At 31.8% G+C, this 15,034-nt stretch overlaps 4 protein-coding genes across 4 annotated transcripts; 1 reads left to right on the top strand and 3 right to left on the bottom strand.

Moving 5' to 3' along the window:
• Positions 1 to 18: 18 nt before the first annotated feature.
• On the bottom strand, positions 19 to 4,092 carry LOC141531936 (uncharacterized). Its single transcript, XM_074250046.1, has 6 exons — positions 3,690 to 4,092; positions 2,367 to 3,269; positions 1,789 to 1,833; positions 1,617 to 1,713; positions 1,237 to 1,383; positions 19 to 987 (listed from the first exon to the last, which is right to left on the bottom strand). The coding sequence occupies exons 1-6, from the start codon at positions 3,747 to 3,749 to the stop codon at positions 215 to 217; spliced, it is 2,025 nt and encodes a 674-aa protein (XP_074106147.1). The 5' UTR covers positions 3,750 to 4,092; the 3' UTR covers positions 19 to 214.
• A 128-nt stretch (positions 4,093 to 4,220) lies between these two features.
• On the bottom strand, positions 4,221 to 6,291 carry LOC141531985 (uncharacterized). The gene is made up of 4 exons (XM_074250124.1): positions 6,277 to 6,291; positions 5,628 to 5,784; positions 5,342 to 5,468; positions 4,221 to 5,228 (listed from the first exon to the last, which is right to left on the bottom strand). Exons 2-4 carry the CDS (start codon positions 5,685 to 5,687, stop codon positions 4,273 to 4,275), a joined length of 1,143 nt encoding a protein of 380 aa, XP_074106225.1. The 5' UTR covers positions 5,688 to 5,784; positions 6,277 to 6,291; the 3' UTR covers positions 4,221 to 4,272.
• A 245-nt stretch (positions 6,292 to 6,536) lies between these two features.
• On the top strand, positions 6,537 to 12,454 carry Myo31df (Unconventional myosin ID). Its single transcript, XM_074250085.1, has 9 exons — positions 6,537 to 6,805; positions 7,458 to 7,564; positions 7,835 to 8,030; positions 8,102 to 8,321; positions 8,682 to 8,894; positions 8,965 to 9,540; positions 9,631 to 9,891; positions 10,449 to 11,629; positions 11,927 to 12,454. Exons 1-9 carry the CDS (start codon positions 6,717 to 6,719, stop codon positions 12,123 to 12,125), a joined length of 3,042 nt encoding a protein of 1,013 aa, XP_074106186.1. The 5' UTR covers positions 6,537 to 6,716; the 3' UTR covers positions 12,126 to 12,454.
• Positions 12,163 to 14,855, bottom strand: LOC141531973 (uncharacterized). The gene has a single exon (XM_074250102.1). The coding sequence runs from the start codon at positions 14,849 to 14,851 to the stop codon at positions 13,160 to 13,162; it is 1,692 nt and encodes a 563-aa protein (XP_074106203.1). The 5' UTR covers positions 14,852 to 14,855; the 3' UTR covers positions 12,163 to 13,159.
• Between the last annotated feature and the right edge of the window lie 179 nt (positions 14,856 to 15,034).

The raw sequence follows: 15,034 nt of genomic DNA, 5'->3' as shown, positions 1-15,034 counted from the left end.
CCTAAATAATTATTTAAATTTACTGTTTAATAATTTTATTAAATATAAATATGTGCAAAATATTTATTTACAATTTTTCACCAAAATTCGTAAAATAATTAATTAATTTTTTTACAAATGAAAAAAACTATTTTAACAAGAAATTTTCAAAATATCTTGAAAACAAAAATTTAAAGTTTCTGAAGTAAAAAAAAAAAAAATTAATGAACAGAGGTCACAAATTTTCTCCCTTAATTTTCTTCTGATGAGTATTCATGTGCCTGTTCAACGAGCCTTTTTCCTTGAATTTCGAGAAGCAAACTTGACAAGCAAAAGGCCGTTCTCCAGTATGTTTGCGCATGTGAATATTCAAGAAGTAATTATCTCTAAATTTGTAGGAGCAAATTTTACAAGAGTACCGTTTTTCTTTTTCTCTTTTTTCTCTTTTTTCTCTTTTTTCTCCAGTGTGAACTCGCTTGTGCCGCTTTAGCGTCGAAGAATCCCGGAATTTCGCGGAGCATTCTTCGCAACTGAAAGGCCGCTCCCCGGTGTGAATTCTAATGTGAGCTTTCAAGCTCCCTTTGTGACGAAACTTGACAGAACAAATGTGACAAGCGTAGGGCTTGTCCCCTGAGTGAATCCTCTGGTGAACGGCCAGCTGGCTTTTTTCGCGGAATTTCGAGAAACAAACCTCACAAGCAAAGGGCTTTTCGCCGTTGTGGATTCGCATGTGATTGTCGTAAGTAAATTTTACCCCGAATTTAGAAGCACAAATTTCACACTCGTAGGGCATGTCGCCTGTATGCCTTGCTGTGTGAAGGGTCAGGCCTTCTTTTGAGATGTAAGTTTTTGAACAGATCTCACATTTATATTTTGTGGTCAAATGTTTGTTGACGTGAACAAGTAGAGCGTTTTTATGAGAAAATTTTAACTTGCAAAAATCACACTCGTACTTTTTTGATTTTTTTTTTTGGGCTTTTAATTTTTTTAATTCTTCTTGGAAATTATCTGAAATTTTTAAATATAATTAGAAATTAAAAAAAAAAAATTTCAATAACAATTTTTGTCTTAAATAAATAATTTTTATAGCTACAATTTTTTTTTATTAAAATTGTATCATAAGAATATTTTAAAATAAAATTGAATAAATATTTTAAAAATTCTATTTAATAAATATTAAAACTCAACAGCCTGTCCTAAAATTTTTTAAATATCAATTATAAAATTTTAGAACGTGAGTATCAATAAAATAAATACCTTTATCAAAAAAAGGCTTTGTATCTTCAACATAAACTGTTCCAAAATTTATTTCACGTATTTTAATCGTTACCATAGGCGGTAGGAAATTTTTTTCAATTAACAAGGGATCATACTGAGGATTCTCTTCATTTTCGTATTTAATATCTGTCAATAAAAATTTATTAATGTAACAACAAAACAAAAAATTACAATTCCTAAAAATTCCTAAAAATTTTTAATTTTTTGATTTTTATTCTCTTATTAAGAACTAAAAAATATTCATAAAAAATTGCACTTATAGTTTTTCAATTTTTTTACATACGAAATATTTTTTTAATAAAAAAAAAATTATAAAAATTTTTAAAGTATAAAATAATTAAAATATTTGAAATTCTTACCAGGTTCTTCAATTTTAATATCCTCAACATCAACCGGATAATCTTGACCTAAATTATGATCTTCACAATTAAAAATTGATTGATTCTCTTGAAAATCCTAAAAATTAAATTTATTAATATTAATTTCTCAGACAAACAACAAAAAAAAATAATTTATAAAACTTAACCTTACCTCTTCATCTTTTTCAACTTTAATAATAACTTTTTCAAATGAATAATTTACATTCATTTTTAAAAATTATTAATTTACTTCTTTTACTATTTTACAAAATTGTCAAGAATTTTTGTTCTCTATTTTTTAATTATTACAATCAACGCTCTAGATATTCTCAGACATAATATAAACACTGCATTGCAAGCGCACTTAATACATTTAATAATACTGAAGAAGTGTTTTACTTTATCGACGGGTCATCTGCAATTAAAATAAAAAAAAATTTTCAATCAAGTGACTTTTAATTATGAAAATCAATTTAGCAGATATTTATTAATTTTAAAAATTTATAAATAGAAAAATTGACAAGTAAAAATGCAATTTTTATTAAAATTGTAAAAAAAATTTGTCAAAAAATTAAAAATCAATTTTTTGTTAAAAAAAAATAATCAGCTAACAGCTAACTTTAAATGAATAATTTCTGCTAATTATTTTAATATAAAAATCAAAGAAAGTAACATTAATAAATAAATTTATTATAATTACCATAATAATAAAATATAAAAAATTCTACTTAGATACAAAAAATAATTTTACATCTCAAACATCAAAAGTTCATCGGGAGTGTGAGTGAGCATGTGTTTAGTAAGCGTAGCTTTTTTAGGAAAAATGGTCGAACAAACAGAACAGGTGTGAAGTTTTCCTCCTTTGTGTATCCTTAAGTGTTTGACAAGCGTGCACTTCTGTCTGAATTTAGAGGAGCAAATATTGCAGCCGTAGGGTTTTTCTCCAGTGTGGATAAGAACGTGGGACTTCAAGTGATTCTTCTCCCGGAACTTCATCGGACAGATTTGACAGGCGTAAGGTTTTTCCCCGGTGTGAACAAGCATGTGATTGGACAAAGTGCCCCGTTCCCGGAACTTGGAGGAGCAGACACTGCAAGTGTAGGGCTTTTCCCCGGTGTGGATCCGCATGTGAACAGTCACCTGGCCCTTTTGCCGGAACCGCGTCGAACAGACGTCGCACTGGAAGGGCTTCTCTCCAGTGTGGATCCTCATGTGCTGGTTCAGGGTCGTCCTCTTGCGGAACTTCTCCGGACAAACGGTGCAGCTGTACGGCTTCTCGCCGGTGTGGATTTTCATGTGACCTTCCAGGTGGCTTTTCCGTCCGAATTTTGCGGAACACACGTCGCAGATAAATGCTTTCGCTTCGTGGCTCTGCATGTGCCGGTTCAGATTCCACTTTTCCCGGAACGTGCTGGAACAAGAGGTACATGCATACTGTCGTTCGTTTTCGGTCTTTGGCTTACGTCTAGGAACTTTTCGACGCAAATTAAGCTTCAATTCTTCTTTTGCTTTATGCTTGCGAGGCTTTTTTTTCGAAATTTTCGAAAAATCCGGCTCCTCGATTTTTATTTCCTCAATATCGATCGGCAGCTCGGCTAGGGAGTCTTGTCGATTGTCATCATCCAGGGTAGGGTTCTCATTCTCATTTTCATTCTAAAAATTAATTATTAATAAATAAAAATTTTTTTTTATTTTATTTTTTAGAAATATTTTTTTATTGAAATTTTAATTCATAAAAAATTTTTATTGTCGGCTAATTTTATTTTAATTAAAAATTGCACTTTTTTTTTTTTTTTTTTTTTTTTTTAATTTTCTTCATATCAAATAAAAAAAAGTCACATGATAATTTTTTAATTTTACTTAACAAATTTTTTATGAAAAATTAATTTAAAAAAATTGAATTTATAATTTATTAAAATTTCTACTTGTCAATACTTTTTTTGCCATAATTTTTAAATATCTGCTTAATTAATTTTCATTAAATAAAAAAATATTTTTCAAAATTTTTTGACATATTTTTTTTTTTCAATAAAAAAATTAATTTAGAAATATATTAAAACATAACCCTCTTACCTCATCATCTATTTCAGATTTGCAAATAACTAATTCAAATGGCAAAGTGGTATCACTCATTATTTACTTTGAGATTAATACAGTCCAATAATAATAATAATTAATAAATTAAAATTATATTTATTTTTTATTTATCTAAAAAATTCTTGCTCGTCCGTGTTTGGTGTCTCCGCAATCCGTCAAATTATAAACATAAACATATATATGTACAGTGATTATTGTTATGCAGTTGCTAATTTTAAGGTTATGAAATTATAGTTTCAAACCTTACCGATAGTCGGTCATACTGATATCAGCTGACATCTGACACTAGTTTTTATTAAAAATTAATTCTTTTTTATTATAAAACTCATACAAAATAATACTAAAATTATTAAATTATAATTTTAAAAAATTATCCTTAAAGTTTTTCAAGTTTTTTTTTAATTAAAAAAAATATTTAATATTTTTTTTATTAAATAATTAATCATAAAAAATAAAAAAAAAATGTTTTTAGTTCTAATTTAATAAAAAAAAAAATCTTTAAATCCCTTTTTGAGATAAAAATAATTTTCTAATTTCATAAAAATGTTTTTTATAAATATCACAAAGTTTTTTTATTAAAATGAACTTTCATATGTTGATCCAAAGCTCTTTTCTGCCGGAAATCAGCGGAACAAACGTTACATAAAAACGGGCGTTCCTTAGTGTGTACCCGCATGTGTTTTTCCAAAAGACTTTTCTTCAAGAACCTGGAAGAACAAAGTCCACACTTATGAGGTTTGTTCCCGACGTGAATCCTCATATGTTCTCTAAGATTCTTCTTGTTCCTAAACTTTGCGGAGCAGATTCCGCACAAACAAGATTCCTCTTGCTCGTGGCTCTTTAGGTGCATGTTTAAAGTGCTTCTGTGGCGGAACTGGGAGGAACAAACGCTGCAAGCAAAAGGTTTCTCCGTCGAGTGGATTCTAACATGACTGCTCAAGTAATTTCTGAGCCGGAATTTCAACGAACAAATATTACACTGGTAAGGTTTTTCTTCTTTGTGAATTGACATATGTTTTTTGAGGCTACCTCTTCGCCGGAACTGGGTCCTACAGATGTCGCAAGAGTAGGGCTGTTCTCCCGTATGACAAACCATGTGTCTCTTCAAGTGGGTTCTTGTTCGGAATGCCGAAGAACAACTGTCGCAAGGGAAACGCTTTTTTTCTGTGTGGATCATTCGCTTGTGCTGTTTTAAATATCTTTCGAAACGGAACTTTGAAGGACAGACGTCACAAGAATATGGTTTTTCTTCCGACTCTATTTCTGGGGGTTTGTTCTGAGACTTTTCATGGAACAAGTCTGCTTGATGAGTCTTAATATGCGTCCTAATTATTGACTTTTTATCAAAAGTCGCTAGACAATAATCGCAGGTGTAATTTTTTATATTTTTTCCTGAATTTTCATGCAAAGTTTTAATTTCATTTTTCTTCTTCATTGCAATCGATGAACTTTGATTATTATCAAGGAATAATTCTTCTTTTAAAGAAGTACTATTCACATTTTTGTTTATAAAATCTACAATTATGAAATAATATTAATTAAAAAAATTTTTTATCACATTTTTAATTTTTTAGAGCATTTAATAATTTTTTAATAAAATTTTCTGGGGTAAAAAAATTATAATTTACCAGGTGCTTCAATGTCTTCTGGAGAATCTTCAAGTTTCTCCAGTTTTACGTCGTCAATGTCTATTGGATAATCAAAATTACAATTCTTGAATCCTTGACTGTCAGAATTATCTCCTAGTTGCCAGTCCTAAAAATATATTTATTTTAATTAGATTATAATTAAATTTATTTATAAATATTTAATAAAAAAAATAAGCTGATGTTAAATTTTTTTTTTTTAAATAAAAATTTGTTGAATTCTATAAACTGTCATATCAGCTGATTTCATAAAAACTAACCCCCTTACCTTGTCACTGTTTTCAACTTTCAGAACTACAGTTTCAAACGATAAAGAATCTGCATTCATTTTTATTAATTTATCTTCAATAATTATTCATGTTTATAAATTAAAATATTTTAATTTTTTTTTATAAACTCTCTGACAAAATACTGTCATGTAGTGCCTATGAATGTAAACAACACAATGAACATGAACTATGGAAACACAACATACTATATTTAAATAAAACTTTTTTTTTTTTTTTTTTTTACAAAAGAAACAGCAAAAAAAATTATTAAAAAAACTCTTCAGAAGCTTTAAAAAATTATAATTATAAATACAATTTTTTACAAATATAAAATATAAAATTGCTGACCCGTCAAGTACTGCCACCTGGTGGCAAATTTAAAAAACACTAACCTTGATCTGAAGTTAGCTGACAGCTGTCAAATTTTTTAATTCTTGTAAACAATTAAAAAAATGCTTCTAAAATTTTTCACTTGTAATTTTTAGTAATTTTTACACGTGGAATTTTTTAATTAAATTTTTTTTAATAATTTAATTACAATAAAATTCTAAAAAAATTTATGAAAATTAAATTAGCCATTTAAAAATTATTTTTTATTAAATTATTAAATTTGAACATAAAAAAATATTTTATAAAAATTGCACTTACAGTTTTTTATAGGTTAAATTTTTTTTTTATTTTTTTAACGTCTGTCAACTTGAGTGTAATAAAATTTCCTGTCTTACCGACATCTTCCAGCACTCCAAGATTTTTATAAGAGGTATGTTCTACAAATGCACAGTACTTACAATACACACTAACATAAGTAACACTTGCTGCTAAATTTCTCTGTTTTAGTGACGTCACTCGTATATATAGAAGAATCAGGTGGGGATAGAGGACAGTTGATAGTTTCAATATCAATTCGAATACAACCACCCGTTTGTGTTGAGTTTGTCGGTTACGCTTGCTCTCCAATGAGTGCCGACAAAAATGTTTATCCGATAATTAACTTCTCGGCTATCAGTTACAAATTAAAAATAAATTCGTGGAGTTATAATAAATAAAAACAAAAAAGTTAAAAGTAAAAAAAAATATTTTGCAGGACAATGGCCCAAGAAGAGTCAGTGGGAATCGGGGACTTTGTTCTCCTGGATGAAATAACAGTCTCCAAAGTCGTTGATAACCTTCGCGTCAGGTTTGACATATTTATTATTATTATTGTTATTTTTCTATAGATTTTATCTAATAAAATTACCAGGTAATTAAATTATCTACTTGGTTGCTAAAAATGACTGGCTGATAAAATTTCTCACGAGGGTGTGTCAAATTTTATTAATCCAGCCGCGAAAAAAAAACACCCGAGGCCTTGAAGTCGGCATTTATTTATTTCTGACCTACTGACAACACTTTTAATGACTCATGACTCGTCATCTTAGATATACCCATCTCCAAAGCTTGTAAATTAAATATATTAGTCACGAAGACAAGCTCTTGATCTGCATATTAACAATTAGCAATTGTAATTATTGTTGAGTGTTGATTTTAATGCTCGTCCTCAAAGCAGAACCCATAACGCACCATACCGCTATGATTCTTCAGGCCACAGCCTATCTATGACTCACTTTATTATTTTTATAAGTAAGTTTAATGCATTATGCTCATATATGTCCCGCTAATGATATTATATTGTTATTATGGATTTAGAGATATGTTATCGGAGGTTAAAAATACTAGACCAGATACCAGCTGATTATTTGTTTTTTATGACTATTGTAGAGCTGCTTTTTATTGGACGAATATTTTTATTTATTTATTTATTTATTTTTTTTTTTTTTTTTTTTTTTTAGATTCAATGGTGGTAAATACTATACTTATATCGGAGAGGTCTGTGTCAGCGTTAATCCCTACAGGAGTACTAATATTTATGGACCCGAACAGATAAATAAATACAAAAGTAATTTTTTTGATTTTTATTCATTTTGATTTTTTTTTTTTAAGCGATATTAAATTTAAAAAAAATTTATTTAATAAATTCTTTTTACTAAAAATTTTATTAAATTTATTTAATAAATTTTTTAAATAAAAATTTTATTATTTTAAACATTTTTTTAAATAAACATTTTAAAATTGATAAATTTTTCAATAATATTTTATTTTCATACAACGCATGTGACAGAAGGTTAAAAAAATATAAAAAAAAATTTAATACATATATTTTTAACAGACAGAGAATTATTCGAGAATGCGCCTCATATATTTGCAATCGCGGATGCAGTGCATCGTGAAATGAAACAGCAGGGCCGGGACACCTGCATTGTCATAAGCGGTGAGTCCGGCTCAGGAAAAACGGAAGCAAGTAAAATAATAATGAAGTACATCGCTGCAATAACTAATTTGTCTGGCCAGCATGAAATTGAGAGGTAATTTTATAATAATAATAATAATAATAATGTAATTTATTTATAATTTTATTAAAAAAAAATTTTTTTAGAGTTAAAAATATTCTAATCCAGTCGAATTCAATCCTGGAAGCCTTCGGTAATGCGACGACCAACAGAAATGACAACTCCTCGCGCTTCGGAAAGTATATGGACATTAATTTTGACTTCAAAGGCGATCCATTGGGCGGACACGTTACTAATTATTTGCTTGAAAAGTCACGGGTCGTTTATCAACAGAAAGGCGAGCGTAATTTTCATTGTTTCTATCAAGTAAGTTTTATCAGCTTATCAATTTATTATCTATTTATTGATAAAAATTTTATTTCAATAATTTATGATTAATAAATTTTTATTTCAAAATTATTTGATTAATAATACTGGATCTAAAAAATTGAATTAAAAATTTTTCAGAATTTGTAAAGATGAAAATTTTTAAATAATTTTTTTTCCAGTATAATTAATTTATTAAAAAAATTATAAAAATTGTCAATTTATGAAGTTAAAAATTTTATTTTAATTTTTTAAAAATAAAAAATAATTTTGGCTTTAAAAATTAAAAAAAAAAAATTTTTTTTATACTACTTGGTAATAAAATATTTTAATTAAAAAAAAAAAAAAATTTATTTTTAGTTATTGAATGGATGCAGCGAAAATGAATTAAATAAACTGGGTCTGATAGCCGACGCCGGTAGATATTATTACACTAGCCACGGCAAAGATAGCAAAACAAGCGTAAGCGATAGAACAGAGTACAAAGCAGTTGTATCAGCGATGAGTATTCTAGGTTTCAATTTAAGTGAGATAGAAACAGTCTGGAGTATTATCGCGGGTATTTTGCATCTAGTGAGTATTTTTATCTCTCATAAATAATTATCTATTGCATAAAAACTAATTAAGCATAAATATTATCAAGGGTAACATAACATTCACACTAGAAGAAGATAAATTAGTAATTGGGAATAAAGGAGCGCTGAACGAGTCCGCGAAGCGGCTGTCAATAAGCCCGAGCGCGTTGAGCACCGCGTTGTCCCAGCGAGTGATAGCAGCTGGAGGCGAGGTCATGCAGAAGAACCACACGCTGGCAGAAGCCGAGTACGGGCGAGACGCCCTCGCAAAAGCCATTTACGAGCGGCTGTTTTCCTGGATAGTGTCCACAATAAACGGCTCGATAAATGTTGACGAGAAAAATTCATACAAGAGCTATAAGGGAACTCTTATCGGCGTCTTGGACATCTACGGGTTCGAGATCTTCAACATCAACAGCTTCGAGCAGTTCTGCATCAACTACTGCAATGAGAAGCTCCAGCAATTGTTCATCGAGCTCGTTCTCAAACGCGAGCAAGAAGAGTACCAGCGGGAAGGAATCACCTGGCAAGCTGTCAACTACTTCAACAATCAGGTCATCTGCGAACTCGTTGAGCAGGCTCACAAAGGCATCATTGCTATCATGGACGAAGCTTGCTTGAATGTCGGAAAAGTTACTGATGAGGTAGGCTTATTTATTCAACTGCTGTTTGTTCAATTTTTTATTTTTTTATTTTTTTATTTTTTTTTTTTTTTTTTTTTTTGCTTGTTTAAGATGTTGCTTGAAGCCATGGACAAGCGCCTCGCTAATCACAGACACTTCGCCTCTCGGCAATTAAATCCGATGGATAAAGAACTTCAGCATAAAACTCAGTTCAGGATCAAACACTATGCTGGTGATGTTGTTTATAATGTTCATGGGTTTTTGGACAAAAACAAAGATACTTTGTTTCAGGACTTTAAAAGACTTCTTTATAATAGCGATAATAAGATTGTTAGTTCTATGTGGCCTGAAGGAGCTGAAAATATTGCTAAGGTATGTAGTTTTGATTTTTTTTTTTTTTTTTTAAGTGTAGAAAATTTTTTTTAACCAAAGAATTTTTATTATTATTTGAGATTAAAATTAAAGAAATTGGAAATAATAATAACAATTATTATTATTATAAATTAATACATTAATTAATTTAAGCAATCTAATAAAAATAATAATAATAATCCTGGGCCCTTAAAATTATTATTAAGAATTAATCATAATTAAAAAATGACCTTGTATCTCGTGAACTATTGACATTTTTAAAAATATTAGCTCATCCTGACATTACACTCATCGAGACCTTTCATTTGAGTACCCACATCAATTTTTTCATATATTTTATATATTTATATATATTATATATATGTATATATGAAAAATATATAAAAAATGCATGTGGGTATTCAAATGAATGCTCTTGATAAGTGTAACATCGGAATGAGTTTATATCTTTAAAAACATCAATATTTAAGAAAGTACTGTGGAATTTAACAAATTATTTATAAATTTTTAATTTTAATCTTAAATAATGATAATAATTAATATCTTATATGTTACAGACAACAAAGAGGCCATTGACAGCAGGAACACTATTTAAAAATTCAATAGTATCTCTAATAAAAAATCTAACCAGCAAAGAGCCATTCTACATCAGATGCATAAAACCAAACGAAGTAAAATCTCCGGTAGTATTTGACGAAGAAAGAGTGGAGCATCAGGTTCGATATCTAGGATTGGTAGAAAACATTCTAGTCCGCCGAGCGGGATTTGTCTACCGTCAGCGCTACGATAGATTTTTAAAGCGTTACAAAATGATATCCCAGTACACGTGGCCGAATTTCCGCGGTGGAAATGACAAAGAGGCGGTGCGTACACTGATGGAAGAAAAAGGATTCGCTCATGACGTTAAATACGGTCATACAAAAATATTTATCCGCTCGCCTCGAACGTTGTTTGCGCTTGAGAAAGCAAGAAGTGACTTGATACCGGGTATCGTGGTCCTGTTGCAGAAGCAATGGCGCGGTTACCTGTGTCGGATGAAATACAAGAAAATGAAAGCCGTGCTGGTGATGGTGAAGCACTACCGCCGCTACAAGCAGCGCTCGTACATCTGCGAGCTCCAAAAGACCTTCAAAACTACCAAGACAATGCGCAATTACGGCAAACTCTTGCCTTGGCCGCATGAGAATTACGCAATAAGGCCGGTGATTCCCGCTTTGAAGATGATGTACGCGCGTTGGCGCGCCTGGATGATCCTACGGGTGATCCCACGCGAAGATTGGCCGCAGTTGAGGTTAAAAATGGCCGCTGGTGCTGCCCTTAGGCCCAAGAGACAGTACTGGGGCCAGGAGAGACGCTGGGAAGGGAATTATCTCGCCAAACCTGATGAAAATTCGCAGTACAATATTTTTAATTCTTCAATTAATAATTTAAAAAATACTGACCATTTCAAGACTGTCCTATTCAGTGCCTTTATTAAAAAGACCAACAAGTTTGACAAGCAAGCTGATCGCGTTCTTGTTGTCACCGAACACGCCATCTACAAATTAGAAAGCTCGAAATTTAAAAATATGAAAAAGGGGATTCCCATTGCGGAAATTACGGGACTTAGTGTCTCACCTGGGAAAGATCAGCTGATTACTATTCACTCTAATAAAGGCAATGATTTTATTTTTGCCATCACTGCCAAGGAAAATCGCGTTGGAGAACTTGTTGGTGTTCTTTGCACGAGATATTACCAGTAAGTATTTTTATTTAAAATAAAAGCGCCAATTATTGACACTATTAAAGACAAAATTATGATTCAATTTTTTTTAAACAATCAAATATCAATATTGTTGAATTTTGTTTGTGGTAATGTCTCAAGTAATGTTTTTACTAATCAATTTTTTTTTTTTAAATAATAATCACTGATATTTACTAATTAATTTTAAATAATTAAATAAATTATCCGGATACACCATTTATTGACAGGTTAAAAAAATAATTGGTGCCTTTACCTTATTTATTTTTTTAATTTTTCATTTTTATTATTTAGATTGAGAGGTAATGATCTGCAAGTGACTGTCGACTCGAAATTCAAGTGCATGGTAGGCAACAAAAGCAAATTGTTGCGCGTAGAAGTGCGACCAGAAACGTCAATGCCTTCTTTTATCAAAGAAGGCGATCAAATAGTTTTTTTAGTCCCTCCGTCAGCTGACATTGTTGATAATGGCGTCAATCGATCGAAGACTTAAATTTTTGATTATTGAATAATATATTTGTACAAAATAATTATTATTGTTAAGTATTATATTTGATATATATTTATATATATATATATATATATATTTTTTTATATTAATTTTTTTTGTAAAACAAAAATTATGTACTTAAACAACTTTATGAAACACTCGAGAGGGTTATGTTATGAGTTATGACTTATGGTTATATTTACTGCAATGTAAATAGTTAGGTTAACGCTGGCCGATAGATATTTAATATCAAATATTAAATATATTGTTAAACAATCAAATGCTTCCGTAAGTGCCTGTCAATTAATAAATAAAAATTATATATTATATTATATACTTTGTTTTGTTCGGTGAAGAAAACACCTGATTAATTATCACACTGAAGTTAGCTGATAAATTTTTTATAATTATTAAAATTTATATCCATAGTAATTGAGAATAATATTAATATTAATGTCATTAAATTTAGCTGTCACTTCACAGTTGTTTTAATTTTTTTTAATCAATAAATTTATAGCAAAAAAAAAAATTTTTTATAAAATTGAATTGTAGAAATTTTAATAAATTAAAAATGCAATTTTTTTTAATAAAATTGCATTTTTAATTTTTTTTTTAATTTCTACATGTCAATTTAAAAAAAATTTTTTTTGCTATAATTTATTTGTTAAAAAAAAAATCTTAAAATAATTAAATATCTGCTAAATTCAATTTGTCCAATTTCCCATTTAATATTATTATTTTTTATTAATTTTAAATAATTAAATTATTGTGAAAAAATTTTTTAATGAAAATTTTTTAATAATTAAATTAAAAAAAAAAAAAATTCCGAGTGGAAATTAAAAAAAAAATTTTTTTAAAGCAATTAAAAATTTATAAAAATAAAAAAAGTGACAACTGTCAACTAACTTCAGTACGATTAAAAAGTTCCGACCAATATTGAAATACATTTTTTAAAATATCCACCCTCCAAAAATATAAAAAGTGTCCTAAAAACTAAATATAAATAAATAACCAATACTTATTACACATATTTATAATTATACCGAAGTAGAATCTTCACTGTCAGTATCGCAATCGATTCCATACAGCCTACAAATATCAGTTTCGGAGAATTCGGAATTAATAGCGACTTGATATTTAGTTTCTCCATTTCCCGAAGGTTTAATTCTCACACAAGTATCTTTAGGACTGGTCTTGGACTGTTGAACAGCCAATCCAGGTTTGGTAACCTCAACAATATTTTCCTTAATCTCAGGATACTTTCTCGTAGCACCTTTAGAGGGGGAAGTGATTCTCTTCTTATTTTTCTCGGGACTCTTGTTCGTTTTAATAATATTCCTCTGGTTGTTAAGCTTGAGCACATAATTCTTGTCGATATCAAATTTCTTCCCGGGAGTCTCGAGGCACTTTTTCATCCACTTGGGCGCCTCGCTGCCGTAGACATGAGTCTTCTTCATGTACTTGGGACTGGAGAGTATCATCGGTATCTCAGTTTCAATAACCGTGGTAATAACCTGTTCGTTCTCATCAAAGTTGCTCTCAAGATATTTTTTTTTTGGTAATTTAACACTGAGCTTTCCAATAACTTCCATCGGCTCGTCTTTCGTGTCATAAGTGTAAGAATAGTGTCTCTGAATATGTTTAGGCTTGACGTCATCAGTTTCACTCCGCTCCTCTGCTTTATCGGCTTCAGAAACTGTTTTACCGACAGTAGATTCTTTGTCGTCGCTTTCTTGACTGGTCTCCTGATGAACAATGGTCTGTCTGAGCCCTGCGATGCTGTGTCGCTGTTTCGAGGGCGGATCGAGCAGCCTTCTTAAGCTAGCGCTACGAATTTCGGGAACAGACATGCGCTCCCTCGGAGAGGTCGCAGGAACCGGTAAAGAAGGAAGCGGCGGTGCGATTGGAGTTTTGAGAATAGGCGCGAGGAACTGTCGGTCCGGCGGAGGCATCAGAGGCGTCGCTGTGGCAACAATCACGCTCTCGAGACCATCAGTCGGTAAGTGTCCGTTCTTACCCAGCCCGTGTTCGAAGATCGGCGAGCTGACGATCGGCAAGAGCCTCCTGACTTTGTTATCAGGGTTCAGTTGACTGTCGAGACTGAATCTCTGCTTGGGAGATCCAGCAATAAGCTTCAGGTCGTTCTGGGTCTCCAGTTCGGGAATCGAGAACCGGTCCCTGTTCCCCTTGAGTTCCTTGAACCGGAACCTGGTTCCAAAGTCCAGAGAAGCGAGCCGCTCGCGCTGACTTACCTTCACAGCCGGTCCGAAGCGTTTCTGCTTTATCGGCGAGAGCAGACCAATCGGCTTCTCGTTCCAGGCGCTCAGCAAGCAGGGTTGGGACAACCTCTGGTGCTGCATGCGTGGAGGATAGTAGTCTCCGGTGACCAGAGTCGGCTGGGACAGCCGCTCGCGCTTGTTCGGGTCTGGAGCTCTCAGCATTCGCCGGATGTCCGGCTGCGACAACCGGGACCCACGGTGGGCGCCATAGTACTTGGCATTTTCAGAGAGCTGCATGGAGTGGACGTTAGGGATGGAAAGAAGCTCTTCTTGGTGGGGGATGTTGATGCTGGTGTCTCCGGAGGTTCGGAGGCTGGAGTAGGAAAACTTGTGCCCTTTGATACTGGTGAAACTCATCCCGGAGAAGCTTGAGTACAGCGTTGGCTGGGACATCCGGATTCGTCGGTCAGGAGACACGCTGTGCCGGTGGATGTCGCTGTAAGGAATCATCAAGGTCGGTAAGTTAGGTTGAGAGTACCTGCTCCGCTGGCTGGCGGGTGAGTAGCTTGGAGGATTGGTTGACCTAGTGCATTCGTAGGTTAGGTTTGAGTCCTGGGACTCGATACTGGATTGCGATTGTGGAGGTTCTTTCACGGGAGCTATGTGAAGATTCGGCTGGGACAATCGGGTCTT

This window comes from Cotesia typhae, unplaced genomic scaffold, assembly GCF_013202065.1.
Source record: "Cotesia typhae breed Kobodo isofemale line unplaced genomic scaffold, CoteBio_Ctyphae contig_50, whole genome shotgun sequence".
Lineage (NCBI taxonomy): Eukaryota > Metazoa > Arthropoda > Insecta > Hymenoptera > Braconidae > Cotesia > Cotesia typhae.
The sequence above is the reverse complement of the archived record's forward strand: the minus strand, read 5'-3'. Positions and strand labels throughout refer to the sequence as shown.